The 23,617-nt window shown below is 43.2% G+C and overlaps 2 protein-coding genes across 2 annotated transcripts in view; both read left to right on the top strand.

Annotated features, from left to right (window-relative positions):
• Positions 1–5,559, top strand: part of KPNA7 (karyopherin subunit alpha 7) — a 39,028-nt gene extending 33,469 nt beyond the window's left edge. The window contains exons 10-11 of the mRNA XM_065892283.1: positions 568–714; positions 5,353–5,559. Coding sequence (XP_065748355.1) covers positions 568–714; positions 5,353–5,466 — 261 coding nt within the window. The 3' untranslated portion in view covers positions 5,467–5,559. The remainder of the gene's footprint in view (positions 1–567; positions 715–5,352) is intronic.
• A 5,789-nt stretch (positions 5,560–11,348) lies between these two features.
• SMURF1 (SMAD specific E3 ubiquitin protein ligase 1) overlaps positions 11,349–23,617 on the top strand; it is a 108,407-nt gene continuing 96,138 nt past the window's right edge. The window contains exons 1-2 of the mRNA XM_065892336.1: positions 11,349–11,361; positions 19,581–20,534. Of these exons, the coding sequence (XP_065748408.1) occupies positions 11,349–11,361; positions 19,581–20,534 (967 nt within the window). The remainder of the gene's footprint in view (positions 11,362–19,580; positions 20,535–23,617) is intronic.

The following is a 23,617-nucleotide window of genomic DNA, read 5'->3' as shown; positions in this document are numbered from 1 at the left end:
TTTATTTCTAGTTTTGTGTTCCTTGCTCGTAGTATATGTACAAATGTTGAGTGAGTGAATACCCATGGATGAGAAATCCAATGATCAGCATTGGATGAAATCAGATCACATCATTTGTTTCCAGGGACCTCATTAGTTGCCATGGTGTGGCTTCTGTCACCCAGGGTCTCCTGCCCGACCCCTCAAGGCTTTCCAGGGAGTGCAGGGCCAGAACATCTGCATTTACATAGCATCACCTGAACATTCTTTTCTCTGTTTTTAAAACAATCTCTATTAATTAGAAGGGAGATACCTACCAAATAGTGTTTAGTGATGGATATATAGATGATGGCATATTCAGCAAAAAAAAAAAACAAACAACTGTATTTTGTGCAATGAAGATAAACCTCAATAGACAGATGACAAATATCCAAAATGAGAGGAAGACAATGCAATTTTAAGTCAGTCTGGGAAAATAACACTACAACTGCCCATTCTGGAGTGGGTGGCTTTCGTCCGATTCTGCTGAGGTGAAGCCCCACGTCCTAAGCGCTTTGGTGCAGAGTCTCACTCTTCTACGGCCCACAGGCAGCAGAGAAGATTTCTCAGAAGGAAAACATGTGTCTGCTGATAGAAGGACTCGGTGGGATTGATAGAATTGAGGCTTTGCAACTTCACGAGAACCGTCAGATTGCCCTGACTGCTCTGAACATTACTGAGAGACACTTCTCTGAGGTAAGTGCCCAGACCTCCTTGGCAGCTGATTACCTGGCAGGTACCTGAGCTGTTCCTGGGATGTGGGTGATGAACAGGCGGGCTTCTCTCATGACTCGGCCCTGAGTTTCTCCCCATCCATGTTATCCAGGCCACCTTTGAGTGGCAGCTTCCTGGCTCCTGGAAGCTGTTCTAGACCCATTAATCTCTTAGAAGTTTGTCCTGCTCCCTCTGGTGTAGAATTTCACTCGTTTTTGTTTTTGTTTTCCCCTACTCGCCTCTCTTAGGGGAGGGAGAGGGGGAAGAAAGGAGTATGATGCTAAAGTGACTTTGTACTGAGAAATACAAACAATGAAGGCAGGCCCAGCTTTTGAACAAACTTTTTTGCTACTTACTGCATTTTGTCTCTTTCCAGAATACGTTGATTGGGAATGAACTCAACAAAAGGCTCCCAGAATTCCTGCAGGAGCAGGGAATAATGATCAGAGAGCATTAGATACTTTAAAAAAGCTTTTTATTATAGTAAAACATATGTAACATAAAATTTACCTTGTAAATCTTTTTTTTTTTTTTTTAATTTTTGGCCACACCCCACAGCATGTGGGATCTGAGTTCCCTGACCAGGGATCACACCGCAGCCCCCGCACTGGAAGGCAGAGTCTTAATCACTAGACCGCTGGGGAAGCCCCTACCATGTAAATCATTTGTAGGTGTACAGTTCACTGGCATTAGGTACATTTCACACTGTTGTGCAACCATCACCACGTTCCATCTCCAGAACTTTTCCAAAGGAAAACTCTGTCCCCATTAAACAATAAATGCCCCGTTTCCCACCCCCCCACTCCCCGCCAGGCCCTGGTAACCACCATCTTACTTTCTGTCTCTGTGAATTTGACTACTAAGTGCCTCGTAAGAGGAATTGTATGGTATTTGTCCTTTTGTGACAGGCTTTTTTCACTTAGCATGATGTCTTCAAGTTTCATCTGTGTGCTGTAGCATTTGTCAAAATTTCCCCCCTTAAGCCTAAGTAATACTCTATTGTATGGATATACTACATTTTGTTCATCTATTCACTGATGGACACTTGGGTTGTCCTTTTGGCTATTATGAATAATGCTGCTATGAATATGGGAGTACAGATATGTCCGAATTCCTCCTTTTATCTCTTTGGGGTAGATACCCAGAAGTGGAATTGTTGGATCATATGGTAATTTTGTTTTTCATTTTTGAGGAACCACCATATTGTTACCCATAGTGTATATACCATTTTACATCAACACACAAAGGTTCCCATTTTTCAACATCTTCACCAATGCTTGTTTTCTGTTTCTTTTTGTTGTTGTTGTTTTGTTTGTTTGTTTTCTTGTGTTTTGTTTTTTGATCATAGCCATTTTAATGGGTATGAAGTGGTATCCCATTGTGGTTTTTCTCTTCCAGTTTTATTGAGATATAATTGACATAAAGCACTGTATACGTTTAAGGTGTACAGCATAATGATTTGATGTACATACATCATGAAATGATTAGCACAATTAGTTTAGTGAACATCCATCATATCATAGGTATAAAATAAAAGAAAAGGAAAACATTTTTTTCCTTGTGATGAGAACTCTTTAAGATTTACTCTAACAACTTTCGTATATAACATACAGCAGTGTCTTTTTAATTAATTTATTTATGTATTTTTGGCTGCGTTGGGTCTTGTTGCTGCGTGCAGGCTTTCTCTAGTTGTGGCGAGTGGGGGCTACTCTTTGTTGTGGTGCATGGTGTCCTCATTGTGGTGGCTTCTCTTGCTGCGGACCATGGGCTGTAGGTGCGTGGGCTTCAGTAGTTGTGGCTTGTGAGCTCTAGAGCGCAGGCTCAGTAGTTGTGCACACAGGCTTAGTTGCTCTGCGGCATGTGGGATCTTCCTGGACCAGGGATCAAACCCATGTCCCTTGCATTGGCAGGCAGATTCCCTTGCATTGGCAGGCAGATTCTTAACCACTGCACCACCAGGGAAGTCCCAGCAGTGTTAATTATATTACTTATGTTGCACATTACATCCCTAATAACTATTTATCTTATAACTAGAAGTTTTTACCCTTTGACTGCCTTCATCCAATTTGCCTTCCCCCCCCCACCTCTGGTTACCACAAATCTGATCTCTTTTTCTATGAGTCTGCTTGTTTTTGAAGTATAATTAACCTATAATACTATGTTAGTTCCTGATACACAGTATAGTGATCTGATATTTCTATGCCTTTTTAAATGTATAGGAAATGATCAAGGTAAGTCTAGTTACCATAGGTTGCCATACAAAGATATTACATATTACTATATTCCCCATACTGTATATTTCATACCCATGACTCATTTATAACTAGAAGTTTGTACTTCTTAATCTCCCTCACCTATTTCTTTCACCCCCCTTCCGTCTGGCAACCACCTGTTTGTTCTCTCTACCTATGACTCTGTTTCTGTTGTGTTTGTTTTGCTTTTTAGATTCCATATATAAGTGAAATCATACAGTATTTGTGTTTGTCTGACTTACTTCACTTACCACAGTGCCCTGTAGGTCCATCCATGTTGTTGCAAATGGCAAGATTTCATTCTTTTTATGGCTGAGTAATGTTCCATTGTGTGTGTGTGTGTGTATATATATATATATATATATATCATATCATATCATTTATCCATTCATCTATCAGTGGGCACTTAGGTTGCTTCCATATTTTGGCTATTGTAAATAATGCTGCTATAAACATTGGGATGCATGTATCTTTTCATATTAATGTCTTCATTTTCTTTGGGTATATACCCAGGAGTGGAATTACCATATCATATGGTAGCTCTGTTGTTAATTTTTTTGAGGAACCTCCATACTCTTTTCCACAGTGGCTGCACCATGTTACATTCCCACCAGCAGTGCATGAGGGTTCCCTTTTCTCCACACCCTCACCAACACTTTTTTTTTTTTTTTTTTTTGCGGTACACGGGCCTCTCACTGTTGTGGCCTCTCCCGTTGTGGAGCACAGGCTCCGGACACGCAGGCTTAGCGGCCATGGCTCACGGGCCCAGCCTCTCCGCGGCATGTGGGATCTTCCCGGACCGGGGCACGAACCCATGTCCCCTGCATCGGCAGGCGGACTCTCAACCACTGCGCCACCAGGGAAGCCCCCTCTGCCCATTTTTAATCAGGTTTTTTTTTTTTTTTTTTGATGCTGAGTTATATGAGTTGTATATTTTGGATATTAACCCCATATCAGATATATCATTTGCAAATATCTTTATCCATCCAGTAGGCAGCTCTTTTCATTTTGTTGGTAGTTTTCTTTGCTATGCAGAAAGCCTTTTCATTTTCTATAGTACCATTTGTTTATTTTTGCTTTTATTTCCCTTACCTGAGGAGACCTATCCAAAAAAAATATTACTAAGACTGCTGTCTGTGTTTTCTTTCAGAAGTTTTATGGTTTCAGGTTTTATATTTAAGTCTTTAATCCATTTTGAGTTTATTTTTGTATATGGTTTGAGAAAGTAGTACAGTTTGATTCTTTTGTATGTAAACTGTCCAGTTTTCCCAACACCCTTTTTTGAAGAGGCTGTCTTTTCCCCATTGTATAGTCTCGCCTCCTTTGTCATAGATTCATTGACTCTGTAGTTTTCCATTAGATATTTTTCATATGAGGAAGGTGAGATCAAAGTTCCTAAGTGGCCAGGTAAACATGGGACTAGGGGTTTACACTCTGTTAGGTGTCAAACTTGAATCATTAGCAAAATCCAGAGCCATACAGTAAATATGACCAGATTGGTAGCTCTTCCTAATGAGTGGCAGCTAATCTTAGTTTGGGACCAAGAGGATGCTCTCAAAGCAGAGAAGACCCAGAACAGTGATTAGCATCTTCTGGGTTAAAGCCTCCTAAGAAAACCTTGTAATTAGGAAACTCATCCCTTAAAGGGGAGACGGCTCCTGAGGACTCCTCCAAGGGCTCCAAGTTAAAGACTTCTGACCTAGAAACAATTGCTACACCTATCATACCCTTAACTCAATGTAAGGTTAATGTTCTTTATAGCAAAACTGCTTTTAAAAATAAGCCAGACACAGGGGACTTCCCTGGAGGTCCAGTGGTTAAGACTCTGCCTTTCCAATGCAGGGGGTGCAGGTCTGATCCCCGGTTGGGGGAACTGGGTCCCACATGCCACGTGGTGCGGCCAAAAAAAAAAAAGCCAGACACAAAAGGACAAATACTGTATGATTCCACATACATGAGGGACCTGGAGTGGTCAAATTCATAGAGATAGGAAGTAAAAGCGTGGTTGCCAGAGGCTGGGAGGGAGATGGGAATGGGGAGTTGTTTAATGGGTACAGAATTTTGGTTTGAAATGATGATAAAGCTCTGGAGACAGATGGTGGTGGTGGCGAAGTAATGCCACTCAATTGTCTACTTCATGGTGAAAAAGAGTATATTTTACGGGATGTATGTTTCACCACATGCCCAAACTGCATTTAAGGTCCATCCTGAGCAATAGTTCAATGCTTCTCTCCTTTGATCTCTCCTCTGAGGGAGCCTCAAGTCTGACAGGGCAAATTCTAATCCACAGAAGATGTGAAGGAGTCAATTGTGCAGGAATAATGTGCTGAGAGCCTGGAGGTATAACAGTGTCTCTTCTCCCCTGAAGGAAGAAGAAACTGGCACAACCTTACCAGCCCGGGACCAAGGTCACGAATTCTTAAAGCACTTAACAAACACATACCAAAGCTCCACAACTCCTAAATCAGGGACCAGACCCTAAGAGTCACCTCTTTAAGAACCCTTCCCCTTGGTGTACCACAGGTATAAAGCTTTTAAAATTTGAATGATAATAAAAATTTCCACACTTTCACCTATTTTTATTTGCCTATTGTACATAGTTTGGGTGCAGAGAGATGGTGTTAGTCACCTTCTGGCTGGAGGCCCGCGTGCTTGGACTAGGGATGTTGCAGTGACTGGCAGAGAAACAGACAGGAAGGAAGGGATAACTGGCTCTGTCAATTTCACTATGTAAAAGCTAAACGGAAAAACTCTGACCCTCATGCATTTACCCCCAATTTGTTATATACCGTAGAAGAAATGTCAGTCTCTTGGTTAACCACGTACGATCCATAATTCATCTGCTGTTTTTCTGAAACGTGGAGTGACTGTTTAACCATAATAGCACGTGACCCTTTAGGCATAGCAGAGAAGATAACTGGACTTGAAGTCGCAAGCTCTGGACTCCAGACCTGGCTCCTTTTCTAAATCCTCTGCTCTCTTTGTGCCTCACCCGTCAATTCTTCTCGTTCCTTTGGTCTTCAGGTTTTCATCTGTGAAATAAGGATTAGATAAGTTAATAGTCATATAATGTTTGCATGTATTTTATCTTACATGAGACTCATGACCTGAGAAGTAGGTGAGGCAAAAATGATCAATTTCCAAGTAAAGAAGCTGGAGCTCACAAGGTTATCTAATTTGTCTTGCATCTTTTAGTAAGGGACAGAGCAGGGCCTCAGGTACCACCTGACCGCAGGGCAGCTTGCTTCTTCCGGAACAAGTGATCTGAGGGTGTGTGCATGGGAGAGAAAAAGAGAGAGTGCCCAAGACAGAAGTCACAGACCTTTATAACCTAATCTCAGAAGGGATATAGCATCCCTCCTGCCATCTGCTATTGGTTGTACAAACGAACCCTCATAGAAAGTGGGAGGGGCTGCACAGGTGTGTGCGACCAGGAGACAGGGATCACTGGATGCCACCTTGGAGGCTGGCTACCACGTTATGCTATGCTACCATGTGTTCGCATTTTAAAAGACCTCATTTAGGTGATAGCCTAGAGCCCGTGAAGTCTCAGCAAAGAAATAGAAGAGATGAAGAAGAACCAAATGGAAATTTTAGAACTGAAAAATACGATAACTGAAACAAAACTTTACTGGATGGGCTCAACAGCAGAATGGAGGAGACAGAGGAAAGAACCGGGCGACTTGAAGAGAGAACATTAGAAAGAAGCACCTAGAAAGAAGCACTTGAAGAGAGAACATTAGAAAGAAGCACCTAGATCCAACTACCAGTTTACAGGAAATCCAGAGGACAGAGGAAAATGTGAAGCTGCACTTCAGATATGCCCTTGGCAAAATGCAGACGGGAAGAAACTCTGCAGGACAGACAGCTCAGTTTCCTCATTTAATAAATTTCAAATAAAAAATTGCACATTGAGGGAACCTATAAAAGACATATTGACCAGCTGGAATGTGTATTTGTATTATTTGTATTCTGATTACAACAAATGTAAAAATAAAACACATTGGACATTTGAGACATTGGAAACTTGAACATTGAATTGAGGTTTGATATTAAATAATTGTTAATTTTTTAGGTTTAATATTAGGGTTATGTTAATTTAAAATGTCATTTTAAAGAGATATGTACTGAATGATTACAAATGCAATGATGTTTGGAATTTGCTTCAAAGTAATATGGGATAAGGGAAATAGAAAAGAAATATATTTTGTGCATCTGACAATGTGGTGATAGCTGGTGATGGGTCCGTGGTAGGGGTAGTTATTATACTATTCTGGGTATTTTTTTGCCCTGTGTGGATATTTGAAGTTCTCCATAATTAAAAGTTAAAAAGAAACCCTTATGTCCTCTTACTCCAGGGGGCTGAGCATCTGACCCTTCCCCTGGCAGTAAATTGGAAGTTTTCTCAATTGGGTAAAAAAGGTCTTTGTACTAGAATACATTGGGCAATGTTGAAAGCAGATTTATCATGCTGAATGCAGGGGAATTAAATAAATTACATAGGGAACAGTGAGCACCCCCTCATCCCCACACCCCACTGGTAAATGGAATGCTCTCAGCCAGGTGTAGATCCTCCAAGTAGGAGACTAGAAGATCCTTCTCTGGGAAATCTGACCACCCCAAGAGAAAAGACCTAAAGACACTGGTGCTGTGGGCTCCACAAGGAAACAACCAGTCAAATTATCCCAGGGTCTCAGAGCTTCCGATCAGCTTTTTAGCACCTCACTCTTAAATGAACAGGCCAAGGGCCACCAGGAATCATCAAACATTTGAGGAAGGTCTTTGACATAATAGAGGCAAAACAAATAGCACTGGTGGGAGATTTGGAAGAAAAGTCATACAAAGAAAAAAAATTAAACAATCCTGGTATCATTAGTATACTCAAGAGATTAGCTATTGCTTCCAAGAAGCAAAAATAGGATGCTATTTAAAAAAAACCCAAGAACAAAAAGTACTCTTAGAAATTAAAAATACGTAGTAGAAATGAAAAACTCAACAGTAGGGTTGGAAGATGAAGTTGAGGAAATCTCTCATAAAGTAGGGCAAAATGATGAAGATAAAATAAAAAAGGTTATATAAATCTTGGAATCTAGGAGGTCCAAAATCTGAATAGAGCTATTCCAGAAGTAGAGAATGAAAAAATACTGAAAAGAAAATTATCACAGAAATAATTCGAGTATTTCCCAAAGCAGAAGGAAACATTTCCAAACTGAAAGGATCCAGCAAAATGCATGAAAATTAACCTATGCCTAAAGCACATCACTGTGAAATTTCAAAACTCTGGTAAAAGAGAAGATCCTACAAATTTCCAGAGAGTAAAAATAAATCATGTATAAAAGATCAAGAATCAGAATGACTTTCTTCTTACTCAGCTGCTGGTCATGAAACCTTTTATCAGACCCAGTCAGCTAATCTATTCATGGGAGAATCCTAATGGGAACACATAGATGTATATATATAAGAAATCTGAGCCAACTGTTCAGAAAAATTAACCCAGGCTCCTGTTGTTAAATTTGCATGATCAAGAACAAGAAGAAAATCAGCATGATGAAACAGAAAGGCCAAGGTGAATGAAACAACAACTTTCGCTCGAAGACATATAATTCAGAGAAGGTAGGGGGAATTAAATCTCTAATTTATATTCTCAACAGATTTGAGAAGCTAGATATTGCAGCCATAAAACAAGAAGATTGTATGAACCAGGAACAATCTGAGAAATTGAATGATTGCCGGGAAAAAAAATCCAAGAGAGTGGTTTGAAGATAAAGATAAGGAAATCTTTCAGACTACTGACCAGAAAGTTACAGAGAGATGAAAAAGTTGGGAGAAAAATAAGAGACAGGATCGATTCAGGAGGCCCATCATCTGAGTACATGGAGTTCCAAAAAAAAAAAAAAGACAAAGGAGAAAACACAGGGAAAGACATTACCAGAGATATCATGAAAGAAAACTTATCAGAATTGAAGGAATCTCTAGGTTGAAGGGCTCACTGGATGCCAAGCAGAATAAATAAGAAAAAAGACCAATACCTACATTCAATGCTGTGAAATTTCAGAATGCCAAGAATAAACAGAAGATCCTAAAAATTTCCGGAAAGAAAAAATATTACCTTCAAAAGAATGAGAATCAGACTAACATCAGATTTGTCTCTGGGAACACAGAATGCTAGAAGATTATGGAAAAATGCCTTCAAAGTTCTGAGGGAAAATTACCTAGAATCGAGAATTCTGTATTATGATAAAGCATAATCATATTTTCAGATATAAACTCAGAGGGATTACCTTTCAAATACTAACAGAGCTGTTTGAGAATGTACTCTTTCAGAAAAGGATGAAAACAATCTATCTCCAACCCCCATCAGAAAAAGAGCAAGACATAAGATACAAAAAATGGTGGAACCAACCCAGAATTCCAATTAAAAGGAATCCCAGGATGAGAGTTATGGAGTGAAGCTGGAAAGCTCTTTGTGCCATATTAGAACAGAAAGGCAGAGACCTTCAGGTAGAACCACTTCAACAAGAGGAATGAAATAGATCCACGTAATAGGATGACTAAGAAGCCAGATGATGTTAATGACATGATGAAGAAAATATGTCTGTTTCTCATCAATAAGAAAGTAAGTAAGGCAATTAGAAACAACAGGGGAAAAATTGTGTAAGAAACTCATGACCAAATGTGAAGCAAACAAGATGTGGTGTGATTTTGATCTTGATTCTGAAACAACTCATGAAACCAACAGACAAAACAGGCAAGTAACTCTGCATGCAGAAGAGATGGTGAATGTTGTCCTTGACACTGTCAAAGTTCAGCAGACCAAAGATGCAGCTGGGGGACTTCCCTGATGGTCCAGTGGTTAAGACTTTCTGCTTCCAGTGCAGGGGACAGGGGTTCGATCCCTTGTTGTGGGAAGTTCCGCATGCTGTGGGGTGTGGCCAAAAATAAATAAAATTTAAAAAAAGATGTAGGTGGAGATGTAGAGGAGTGGAGCAGAAGGTAGAGTACCAATATCTTCCTTCATCTAACTTGGAGGGGTCACGTGTTTCAGGCTGACCGATTGAAAAGCAAAGACAGGTTCAAAAAATAATATTTAAAAGGACAAATAGAAGAACTGAAAACAGTAACTACAAAAGTGGGGGCAGGAGGAGGGAAGTGCTAGCTACCTAACTCCTCATCTTTCATGATCGGGAGTCAACAGATGAAGTCTTTTTTTTTAATTTTTAAATTTTTTATACAATTTTTAAAGGTTATGCTCCATTTACAGTTATTACAAAATATTGGCTCTATTCCCCATGTTGTACAACACATCCTTGTAGCCTATCTTACACCCAGTAGTTTACACCTCCGACTCCCCCACCCCTATTTTCCCCCTACCCGCCCACCCAGTTTGTTCTCTGTATCTGTGAGTCTGCTTCTTTTTTGTTATATTCACTAGTTTGCTGTATTTTTTAGATTCTACATATAAGTGATGTCGTACAGTATTTTTCTTTCTCTGGCTGACTTATTTCACTTAACATAATGCCCTCCAAGTCCATCTGTGTTTCTGCAAATGGCAAATTTTCATTTTTTATGGCTGAGTAGTATTCCATTGCGAGCACACGCACGCACGCGTGTGTGTACTACATTTTCTTTATCCACTCATCTGTTGATGGACAAGATGAAGTCTTAAACTGGTGGTGAATCAAGAAATACCAGCGTATATATATATGTTATTATTTGTAAGAATATTATATATCTGGTAGCATATGTATAGAAAAAAATTCTGGGAGACTAGTCACCAAACTGCTAACCTCTGGTAGGAGATAGACAGGATTCCCAATTTTGTCATGGGTGGTTTTTTTTAGTAATAATTAAAAATTTAAAAACCTCAGAGAATTAGAATTGTGTGATCTCCTGGTGTGTCGCGTGAATATGGATTTGAGTCCTAGATCCCTGAGGCACGACTACATACAATGAAAGTCTGATGAACAAGTTGGGAGTTACCAGTAATAAAAAGGCACTTTAGAGTGTAAGCGTCTCTCCTCCAAAGTAAACACCGTTTCACTCAGTTTGGGTGAATCATAATTGGGAAAATATTCCAAATTTGTGATTTGCTTGTCTTTGAAAAATGTGATTGTTTAGAAAACGTTTAAAGTGGTTTTCTTTGTGTGTGGTGGGGGGAGGGGGCAGAGAATCATAACATTTAACAATTATTAAAAATTAGGGGAATTTTTATTGTTTATAAAGTCCTGGTCATTACCTGCACATTCAATTAAATAAATACACTTAGGAAACCAAAATCCCTCTCTGGAAGCTTGCAGGTTTAGACACAAATGCCCCTAGATTAAGAACAATCACAGGACACCTTAACAGAGTATTTTTATAGACATGTTCCATACCGGTAATGCTGATAATAACAGTATGTTATTGGTATTATATCTATTTTATAGATGAAGAAGTTGAAGTTCAGAGATTTAAGGGAATCACCCAGGATCCCACAGCCAGCAAACAGGGGAATATTTAAACCCACTCTGCTGATACCAAGTCTAATCCAGCTCGTCTGCCTAATGTGGTGATTGCCAGGGACTTAATTGCTCTGGGGTTTATCCTGGTTCTTACATGCCTTGGGTTTTTAGTTCTCCACGCATTTTGAGGGAAGGAAACTCTGATGATTGTTAAACAATTCATGGCAAGTCTCTAGTTTTGAGGAAAGGTGGGGAAAGAAATGTTGGGGTGATCAAGAAATTAGAATCCAAAGGAGGCTAGAAAGTGATTTTCATGGGACTTCTCTAGAAGGATTTCTGAGGAGCATAGCCACCCTAATAACCCCGGTAGACTGTAGACATGGGCTTTCTCTTTGACCATGGCCATAAATCTGGCTTCTGAACTAAAAATACTCTTATATCTAAATCCGAGGAGTGGGAATTCCCTGGAGATCCAGTGGTTAAAACTTGGCTCTTTCACTGCTGAGGGCCCGGGGTTCAATACCTGGTCAGGGAACTAAGATCCCGCAAGCTGTGTGCGGCAAAACGAACAAACAAAAAACCAAAACAGCAACAAAAAATGCAGGAGTTTTCTCATCTGAGTGATCAGGGGCCAAAGCAGCAACTCTTTCTTTGAACTTCCAGACCAGGTCTTCCCAGTAGAAGAGAAATAGCTCTTTGGCAAAACAATCCAGTGCTACCCAAATACCATATTCCAGGCCAATGGCAGGTTCATAGCTTTCCTAAGTCATTCACTGTTGGCGCCGATCCCCTCTCACCCTCTTATCCCACCCACTTAGATACGAAGTATTCTGCAAAGGATTGCATTCAGGGGATGGAAACTCCTTCAGGGAAAGGATGTGTCAGCCAGATGAGTTTCATGAAACATCTCTAATGATACTTAGCCTCACCCTTTTTCCAACACAAGCTTCTCCTAAGACCAGCCCATTAGTATCAAAACATTCCATCCGGATGCAATGTGGTTTATTTAGGATAACATTCAAGTCTCTTAATTTTCATCCATGAGTTGAGAATCTAACCGGAATCCATAAATTCAACTGCAGTAAGGGCAGTCTGTTTTCTTTGCAGCGAGTACTTTCCAGAGCGAACATCTAACTGTTTTCCCACTTGATTCCAAGGACTCTCACTTTTAAAAGAGGAGTATGACAGCCTTGTCCTGTGCTCAGTTAAGACATCACAGGCTTTGCTCTCTGAGCAAATTGCAACGTCTACATTGATTATACCTCTAAGTGACAACCTGAGATGAGAATTCACGGCAGAAATAGACGTGGCTTGTGGAGAAAGCTGCTCAAGCCTTTTAAAAAGAAGCAAATGTTGGAGGGCTGCCTTATGAGAAATGAAGTTACCAACCATACCTCCCAAGTATATTTATTTATTTATTTTTTTAGCGGTACGCGGGCCTCTCACTGTTGTGGCCTCTCCAGTTTGTTTTAAATCACGGACTTCCTTTCTTCTTGTTAGGCTGTCTCCATCTTCCCATGAGTCAGTGTGTGCTTGGGGAATCAAAAAGCGAGCTCTAAATTATTGGTATCCGTTTAATCAAATAAGAGGGAATGTTAATCTGTGGCTCTCCTTCCCCCTTGTGTTCCTGAGGCAGACATTAGGCTTTTGGGGGCTGTTCAGTTCTCTTCCTATTAGGGAGAAAGAACCTACTGTGTATAGTTTGGGCAGGAGGCAGCACTCCAGTTCCCACTATGCAGGTAAAAGGGGCTTCGTTTTTCCTTCTCACTGTCCCCAGACAGCCAGGCTTTAAACTCAACCAGCTGGGAACTCCTTCTAGAGCATATAATCTTTTAAAAAATTTTTTTTATTGGAGTATGGTTGATTTACAATGTTATGTTAGTTTCAGGTGTACAGCAAAGTGAATCAATTATACACATATATATATATCTACTCTTTTTAAGATTCTTTTCCCATATAGGCCATTATGGAGTATTGAGTAGAGTTCCCTGTGCTATACAGTAGGTCCTTATTAGTTATCTATTTTACATATAGTAGTGTGTCTATTTCAATCCTAATCTCCCAATTTATCCCTCCCCCCTGGTAACCATACGTTTGTTTTCTGCATCTGTTACTCTCTTAGAGCTTATATTCTTGAAAGATAAGGACAGATGGCATTAATTCCTAGGGGATCAGGGGTGGCATCCTGGCCACACTGTTTCTGATAAAAGAATCTGCTTCTTGGCTGTTCAGATGTGTTGATCATGGCCCATTGTTTAATCACATTGTTTATAGAGCTACTCCATAAACAAAATTACCTTTTTAAATGAATAATAGCAGTTCAATTATTTTCTCATTTTCACTCATGACCTTACCTGTTTCTGAACATGGACTGTGGGGTTCAGCTATGGTCTTTAAAGAAAGACTTTGGAATTATTTTTCTGCAGTTGCCCCTAATTACTTGGCTGCATCTATTTGAAGAAATAATCTATATCTCAAATAATTCCACAGCCATAAAACAACTACACACCTATCAGGTTGGCTAAAAGGAAAAATAACACCACCAAATGCTGGCAAGAATGCTGAGGAGCATTGCTGGTAGGTAAGTGAAATGCTACAGCCACTCTGGAAAAGAGTTTGGTAGTTTCTTGTAAAACTGAACATGTAATTTCTTTATCACTCAGCAATTATACCCTAGGGTAGCTGTCCCAGAGAAATGAAAACTTCTGTTCACATAAATACCTGTACACAAATGTTCATAGTAGTTTATTTGTATTAGCCAAAAATTGGAGTTAGCTCAGGTGTCCTTCAAAGGATGATTGGTTAAACAAACGGTGATACATCCATACTGTAGAATGCTACATAGTAATAAAAAGGAGGGAACAATTGATACATGTAACTACCTGGATGACCCTCCAGGGAATTATGCTGCATGAGAAAAAACTATCCCTGAAGATTACATTCTATATGATTCTATTTGTGTAACGTTCTAAAATTGACAACATTTAAAAATGGAGGACAGATTACTGGTTACCAGGTGTTGAGAGTGGGACAAAAGGTGTGGGTACAAAAGGGCAACATGAGGGATCCATGTGGCATTGGAACTGTTCAGTATTTTGACCATGGTGGTGGATACTTAAACCTACACATATTAAAACTGTATAAAATTTAATACACACACACACACACACACACACACACACACACATCAGTATAAGTAAAACTGGGAAAATCTAAATATCACTGGATTTTATCAATGTCAGTACCCGGGTTGTGATATTATATTGAATACTACGAGTTTGCAAAATGTTACCATCAGGGGAAACGGCAAAGTGTCCAAAGGATCTCTCTGTATTATTTCTTACAACTGCATGTGAATCTACAATTATCTCAATAAAAATTTCAATTAGAAAAAACAAAACACCTTACCAATGATAATAATGTACTAAGACTTGCATCAAGTTTAAGTTTTAATTTAGAGAAAGATCCTAAAGGCTTCTGGGCATAAAAGAATAAATAAATGTGCTAATTAAACATGATTTTATACACCCTGTTGTTTTAAAAATCTGATGTTTAGGTGAAAAGTAAAAGAATACTAGATGCCAGATCTACGAAAGACCTTAAAGTCCAGTCTGATCTAGCCACTGGCCTCAGAGGCAACAGCTCAGGTCCAGACGTGTCCTCAAGAGGCATTTTTTTTTTGCGGTACGCGGGCCTCTCACTGTTGCGGCCTCTCCCGTTGCGGAGCACAGGCTCCGGATGCGCAGGCTCAGCGGCCATGGCTCACGGGCCCAGCCGCTCCGCGGCATGTGGGATCTTTCCGGACCGGGGCACGAACCCGTGTTCCCTGCATCGGCAGGCGGACTCTCAACCACTGCGCCACCAGGGAAGCCCCAAGAGGCATTTTTTATAGCTGTCTCTACTCCCACAAGGGATCCTCTGCACACTATTCCAAACAGATTTCCCTAGGGTAATAGAACTTGCAGGTTTTGGAGCAAAGACTAGCACATGCATTTTACATGTACTAATAAGAACTGCCATTTACCGAGTGCCTGCTGTGTTAGACTGCTAAATCTACACCCAAGATTTAACTTAAGCCTCATGATAACTTTGAGTGAGAGGTATTTTTATCTCCATTTTACAGATGAGCAAAGTGAGACTTGGAGATTTAATTAACTTGCTCTGGCACCAGCTGGTAATAGGATGAAGCTAGGGTCCATTGTAGGTCTGTGTGGATTATAGCTGCCCTCTTTTCGGCATACCCACTGTCTTCAAAAGGAGCTACTGCTCTGCAGAACACATACATATTGGATATTCCCAATGCTATTTGCTTGGTCGTTGCCTTTAGGTTAGGAGTTCTTAATCTAGGGGTGATGGGAAATTACAGGATATACAAATTGGCTTCAGGAGATCATGAACCCACTGAAATGGGATGCAAAATTTGGTGTGTATTTGCCCATATGAACTTTTCTGGAGAAAGGCTCCATTGCTGCCATCAGATTCCCAAGAGGTTTGGGACTCAAAAAGAGGTTAAGAACTGCTGCAGCTAGATCCAAAGAGATTTTTTCCCCGGCTGGAAAACCTTTCAAATGCCCAATAACACTGACTCAGGGAAGTGATACATCTGGGGCAATAAAATCAGCTACTAAATCCTACACAGAAAGCAGGGTCAAAACTACATTTTGTAAAGTCATTGCAAAGAGGATACTTGCAGAGACACTGAATTCCATCTCTGCCTCAGCAGAATTGTTTGACATTTCCCATCTATTTGTTCCAAATATCTTTAGTATAGTCATCCCTCCCTATCTGTGGATGATTGGTTCCAGGACCTCCTGCAGATACCAAAATTTTCAGATGCTCAAGGCCCTTATACAAAATGACGTAGTATTTGCATGTAACCTAGGCATATCCTCCCGTATATTTATTTATTTATTTATTTATTTTGTGGTACGCTGGCATCTCACTGTTGTGGCCTCTCCCGTTGCGGAGCACAGGCTCCAGACGCGCAGGCTCAGCAGCCATGGCTCACGGGCCCAGCCGCTCCGCGGCATGTGGGATCCTCCCGGACCGGGGCACGAACCCGCGTCCCCTGCATCGGCAGGCGGACTCCCAACCACTGCGCCACCAGGGAAGCCCTTTATTTATTTTTTAACATCTTTATTGGAGTATAATTGCTTTACAATGGTGTGTTAGTTTCTGCTTTATAACAAAGTGAATCAGCTATACATATACATATATCCCCATATCTCCTTCCTCTTGTGTCTCCCTCCCACCCTCCCTATCCCACCCCTCTGAGTGGTCACAAAGCAACGAGCTGATCTCCCTGGGCTATGTGGCTGTTTCCCACTAGCTATCTGTTTTACATTTGGTAGTGTATATATGTCCATGCCACTCTCTCACTTCGTCCCAGCTTCCCCTTCCCCTTCTCCATGTCCTCAAGTCCATTCTCTATGTCTGCGTCTTTATTCCTGTCCTGCCCCTTGGTTCTTCAGAACTAATTTTTTCTTTTTTTTTTTAGATTCCATATATATGTGTTAGCTTACGGTATTTGTTTTTCCCTTTCTGACTTACTTCACTCTGTATGACAGACTCTAGGTCCATCCACCTCACTACAAATAACTCAATTTCGTTTCTTTTTATGGCTGAGTAATATTCCATTGTATATATGTACCACATCTTCTTTATCCATTCATCTGTCAATGGACACTTAGGTTGCTTCCATGTCCTGGCTATTGTAAATAGAGCTGCAGTGAACATTGTGGTACATGACTCTTTTTGAATTATGGTTTTCTCAGGGTATAGGCCCAGTAGTGGGATTGCTGGGTTGTATGGTAGTTCTATTTTTAGTTTTTTAAGGAACCTCCATACTGTTCTCCGTAGTGGCTGTATCAATTTACATTCCCACCAACAGTGCAAGAGGGTTCCCTTCTCTCCACACCCTCTCCAGCATTTATTGTTTGTAGATTTTTTGATGATGGCCATTCTGACTGGTGTGAGGTGATACCTCATTGTACTCCTGTATATTTTAAATCATCTCTAGATTACTTATAACACCAAATACAATGTAAATGCTATGTAAATAGTTGCTGGTGCAGAGGAGTTTTGCTTTGGGGAACTTTCTGGAATTTTTCTTTCCAAGTATTTTCGATCAGAGATTGGTTGAATCCACAGATGCAGAACCCGTGGATACAGAGGGCTGACAGAATTTTTGACACATCTGATACAGAGTGAAAGGGTATCAAGGTACATCTTAAATTCAATATAAGGGCTTGCCTACAGCCTTAACACAAAATTGTGGGTGATAATTTTTTTTTGCGGTACGCGGGCCTCTCACTCTTGTGGCCTCTCCCACTGCGGAGCACAGGCTCTGGACGCGCAGCCTCCATGGCTCATGGGCCCAGCCGCTCCGCGGCATGTGGGATCTTCCCGGACCAGGGCATGAACCCGTGTCCCCTGCATTGCCAGGCGGACTCTCAACCACTGTGCCACCAGGGAAGCCTGGGTGATGATTTTTAAGTGGGCAAATATCTTTTATCATCTCTATCAACTTTTAATGGAGTAGGGTGTAAGGAGAGAAGATCCAGCAGCTACGTGACTGCACTTACACTGAAAACTGCGCTGGGAAATGCATTCACTTTCCTGCCTTTGCACATGCTGTTCCCTCTGTCTATAATGCCCTTCCCCACCTCTTTGCCCAACAAACTTGAACTTAAACTTGCCTCTAAAGCCCTAGATCAAGATCCTCTGTGACTCTTCTAAGCTCTTCCCATCTCTCTCCTCAGGTAGAATGGTCCTATTCCTAGCCTCTGTGCACATCTCTATCACTGTATCATTATCAGTTCTTGTCTGCTTCATCCAACCAACAGAGCCTCGGAAGTGCTGGAGCTCTGACTTACTTATGTTCCTTGTCCCTAGCCATGTATTACTTGTTAATGATAAACGAAATGCAATCCAGTAACCTCCAGAAGTGGTCTGACTCAGCTGTTGAGGAAACAAGAAAAGGCCCAGACATCTAGGAAGGTAAGAAAACAATGAGGTTAAGAAATGAAAAAAAAAAAAAAAAATGAAAGGTTTTCAGGTAGGAAACAGCTGAGATAAGAACAGGGTCCCACACTCAGGTAAGCAGAGAAAGAAAGACGTTTAGTCTGGTTTACAGAGAAGAGACTTCTTGAATATGCGAACAAAGCAGAGGGAGAAATACTGACTGGACTAAAAGAAGAATGGGGATTACTCGAGGCATTGCAGGCTCTAAATGGATTGATTCAGATTCAGGAACTCAGTGACAATTGCCTCAAAGAGAAACAGCTGGATTCTGGATCTACTGCTCTGTTGACTCAACATAGTTTGTATTCTTGGATATTTCACTAGAATCAAAGTTTGAGCTGCAAGGGGCCATAGAAACGATCTAGGTCTGTCCTTTTATGTCACTGACTGAGGCTGGGAGAGGCAGCCTTGAATCCAGGCTAGGAGAGAGTCTTGAGCTCAGCCTGAGTAGGTGGACATGTCAAGGGGCTCCAGGAAGAGGGATCTATTCTGAAGACTGTGACCCCAAGACAGGTCTCTGGCTGCAAGGGATGGCTGCAAGGGCTCAGAGCCTGGTTTCCTTAGGACACAAACCAAAAAAGGCATTCAAAGAATCAGGTAGTTGGTCAAAAACAAGTCTGATAAACAAACCCAGCTTTTCCTCTCTATCAACACAGTATTTCCTCTCTGTAACGGGTTAACAAACAGAGGAGTCTGTTTGCTGGAGAAAGCATAATGGGCTTTTAGTTCTACCCTGCGACTGTGGGAGAAGTGTTAACAGAAGGCAGGGAAACACAGGCCATAAAGCTGCCTTTTTGCTTGGCTAAACTGTACGCAGATTGGATAATGACAAACATCTTATCTACCTCTTTATCCATCTCTCGCATCTTGTTTACCGTGTCCATATATGGCACTTTCTGCGATTCTGGCAACTTTGTTATGGGTCAATAGAGCGCACTAGTTGCCCAGAACACACCTAGGGGACTTTGTCTCTAGAAGTTCCTCCCTTGAAATTGCGTTGTCTAGATGCTCTTTACTAAAAGTAAATAAACTGGGATTGCATGCCTATTCGTGCAAAGTGCTTGGTGTAGTAACAGGCCACGGTTTCCTGTAAGCCCCCCTTCAACAGCTCTCAGGAGCTCGGAGCCTTGAGTGAGAGACCTGGAAAATCGATTCCGTTCTCTGAACCTCAACGTCCGCATCGGCAAACCGGTTCCCTTCGAGAATGTGGCGAAGACCAAAGGCGACCACGCGCTGGCCCAGCCGTCCCGCCCGCCTAGGTGTGTGCCCGGCGCTCGCTCCCGGCCCCGCGGCTCTGCACACCGCGCCGGGTTCCGCGGGCCTCCGAAGCGCTCGGCCCCAGCACCCGATCTCCTCCTCCCGCCTCCCGGTCCGACGGGTGCCGGGAACCCGGCCACCGGCTCCGGACCCCTAGCGCCCTGGGCTGAGCGGGCGACGCAGCCGCGCGGCGCGCCCCGCCCAGACATCCCCGCGGGCGCGCGCACGCACGCAGGCGTGGGGGCTGCACGACCCGGGCGCGCGCAGGGCCGGGCCGGCACGACGGCGGGAGCGCGCGCGGCTCCGGGAGGCGGTGGCGGCGGCGGAAGCGGCGAGGGCGGCTGGCGTCCGGCTCTGAGGTGGTGGTGGTGGCGGCGGCGGCGGCGGCAGCGGTGGCGGCTCCGGACTGGGCTCGGCTGGGAGCGAGCGAGGGTCGGGGGCGCCGGGTCGAGAGCCGATCCCCCGGCTCGACCATCCGCCAGCCGCCCGGACGCCTGGGCCGCGGAGTTCGTGTCCCGGCTCGGACCCCGGCGCCCAGCCCGGAGCCGTAACCTTGAGGCGGCGGCGGCGGGGCCGGGCCGGGCCGGGCCGGGGGGCGGCAGCGCTGGATCCGCGGCTGCCCGATCGTTGGCGGGAGATGTCGAACCCCGGGACGCGCAGGAACGGCTCCAGCATCAAGATCCGTCTGACAGGTACGGCCGGCGGGAGGCCCCCGCCGACACCCGGCGCCCACTCGCACCCCGCACGGCCCCTCATCAGCCCCGGAATTTCCCGCAGGGCGCCCTGGGGAAGTGGCCCTCCCCCACGCCGGCCGTTGTCCCAGGACCTGGTCGCCCCCCTCGGCGAGTGCCCCTCGCTGCTCCCTCCGGCCCCGCCCCCTCGCTTCTCCCCGGCCCCGCCCCCTCGCTTCTCACCCCCACCCCACCCGCCCTCTCGCTTCCCTTCTTTCCCCCTCACCTGCCCCCTCCTCTCGCTTCCCCCCTCCTGGCCCCGCCCCCTCACTTCTCCCCTCCTGGACCCCCTCCGTCTCCCTCCCCTCCATTCCTCTCGCTCCCTTCTCCTTCTAGCCCCTCGCTTCTCCTCTCCTGGCCCCGCCCCCCGCTTCTCAACCCCTTCCTCCCTCAGGATTTCTTCCCTCTCCCCTCACCTGCCCCCTCTCTTTTCCCTCTCAGTCTCTCCCCTCGTTTCTCGCCACCTTCCCATTCTCTGGCTCTTCCCTGTCTCTCCCCCCACCTGAACTCTCGCTTCTCCCCTCCCGGCCTTGCCTCTCGCTTCTCCCTCCAGGTCTCTCCCCCAACCACCCACTGACTTCTCACCCCATCCCTCATCGTTCTCTTGCTTTCCCCACCCCCCACTTGCCCCCAGCTTCTCCCCTCCGGGCCCCGCCCCTTTCTTCTCTTCAGCCCCGCCCCCTCACTTTCCCCTAAACTCCGCCCCTTATTTTCTACCTAGTCCCGCCCCCGCTTATCTCCCAGCCCCGCCCCCTTGCTTCTGTCTGGCGGCCTCCACCCTTTCCTTCAGCCTCGAATTCCTGAATCCTATCTCGTAGCTTCTCCCAGTCCTGTTCTCATTTCCCCTCTGGTCCAGACCTCTTCAGTCTAGTCCACTTCCTTTCTCTCTCAGGCCAGGCCACTACCTACTCTTGACTGTGCTTCTTCAGTTCTTTCCTTTACCGTCACCCCTCTCCCACCCGCCAGCATCCTTGAAAAACCTCCCCCCCACCCCCGCCGCCCGCACCCCACGCACACTCTGGAGGCTTTGGCAGCTGCACTAACGCAGACTCCTTGATTCACTCTCATTGAGTCTTCAATGAAATGCCCGTGTCTCCTAGGTGGCTCATAGTGCAACCTTCAAGGGTGAGCGCGAAGCTCTGCTCTGGGCATGCGGCGTGGTGGTTCGGGTGTGTGTAGCTGCCAGCGGTGTCTGTCGGCTTGCCCCTCGCTAGCGGGCTCCAGAGATCCTGGACCAGTCTGCACCCTCATCTGCTCTTTCTCGCTCTCCCCATTCCTGCGGGTCTGCTGCCCCGTCTTCCGGTTTAAATTCACACCTGAGGCCAGATTGTAGTGTTACAAATACGGTTCTGCTGGGGGACTTTCCAAACGTGAATATTTCCCGCTCTGGAAAGGAAATAAAAAGTTCAGGCTAATCCCTGTTGGGGATTTTCCCCTGGATTTTTCTGTTCAGTGACTGGTCTGATGATGACTTAAAAGTCAGTCTGGTCAGATTCTTTGAAAAAGAGAATGATCATTTTGGACACTTTATGGCAAATGCATGGCCCTCAATCATTGGTGAAATCCCTGAAAACAGCAATGGGTGATTTTTTTTTTTCCAAACGAAAATTTCCTCTGAGAGTTCTTAGTTGTTGCATGATCCATTTTTTGTTTCAAGGAAGGGGAAATAGTTTTTTTTGTATAAAGATGTCAGATCAGGTTATGACCAGATAATACAATCACATCAGATAATGATTTGGACCCAAACCCAGACTCTGGTTTTGTAAGTGACAAGTATATCCTAGGGATCTTTGTTTCTGGAGAAACATAATTCTTTATTCCAGGGCTGGTAGGAAACTCTCACTCACCATAGATACAGTATATACATTCTTATTTTTATGGTTACATAAAAGCCACGTTTCTGACTTTGTAATGCTTGTAAAACTTTAATTACTGACAACTTTCATTTGGTTCTCATTTACAGTGTAATCTATAATTGACATCAGATTAGTTTCAGTTTTCTTGTTAAAAGCAGAAGTAACTGATTTTGTGAGTTGGGGTAGAAATGTGATTAATGTTTTAGAAGGACTAGGTTTTAATTACAACGTTTGTGTCAGGTGTATTTATATATTAATCAAGCCTAGTTGGCAGGTCTGGATGTGAGCCTTTTCCTCCTGTAGTGGAGGTTTTGTCCTTCCTCCCAAATTATTTTTGGACTCAGAAATTTAGATGTCATAGATGCAGAAATGCTTTAAAGAGTTTTTGGATGGTGTTTGCTATCGCAGGATCAGGTGATGAGTGTTCTTTCCAATACTCCTTTTCCCTTTCCCCCAGCTGACGTTACTCATGATCTAACGGGCTTTGTGAGTGTGGTCCTCCCTGCAGCAAGGTTGAGAATTTAGCATTGATTGCAGACACACTTGATGCCAGTTGTCTGATGAACGTTAATTTACGTGGAAACGTCAGAACTAGATATTTGTTGGCGGTAGAATAGGTTTTGGCCTCATCTTTGAGCTTGTCGGGGGGAGTTTGAAATCTCTGCACTTCTGGCATCTTGGGAAGCCATCTTTCAAGAGGTGTGTACTTTTGTTACGGGTTTCAGAGTTTATTTCTCTGTGTGATATTTGAAAAAATAATTTTTTAAAACGAGGGCTGTTCTAACCAGTCAGCGAATACCACACAGGGCACAGTTCAATGGAAAGTATGAAGACGTTGGATTATGAAAGAGTATTTAGAACTTTGGTGTCCACAGTTGTATTAGGCAGTTGGTGGGCTTAGAATTAGGAGACTTGATTCTGGTAAGATCAGCCATTAACTGCATGATATAGAATAAATTATTTAACCTTTCTGGGTTCTCAGTTTCCTAATATATAAAATGAGATTTCAACTCCATTATGATGTTCTTTCCTTCTCAAGGATATGTCAGTTTGTCTGCCTATTTATTCCAAATTACCGTTTGCTTATGCTTGCTTTTGTTAAGTGTCAGTCCTGATATTCAGAATTTGTGTTAAAACACAGCCCTCCTGTTTGATTTATGTCAAGCATTACTTTTGTGTATTGGTTACATTTATGATTTCTTCTTTTCCCCTTCCTCTGGAGCCCTTTTTGTTTTTGAAAGCTATTGGGTCGTATGTTGCACTGCTTTGGAAAGCTGGCCTAAACTAGTAGAAGAATGTGTGAGTCTTTATATTGAAATGACTAT

This window comes from Phocoena phocoena, chromosome 15 (genome assembly GCF_963924675.1).
Source record: "Phocoena phocoena chromosome 15, mPhoPho1.1, whole genome shotgun sequence".
Lineage (NCBI taxonomy): Eukaryota > Metazoa > Chordata > Mammalia > Artiodactyla > Phocoenidae > Phocoena > Phocoena phocoena.
Note: the sequence above shows the minus strand (reverse complement) of the source record. Positions and strands in the feature narration are given on the sequence as shown.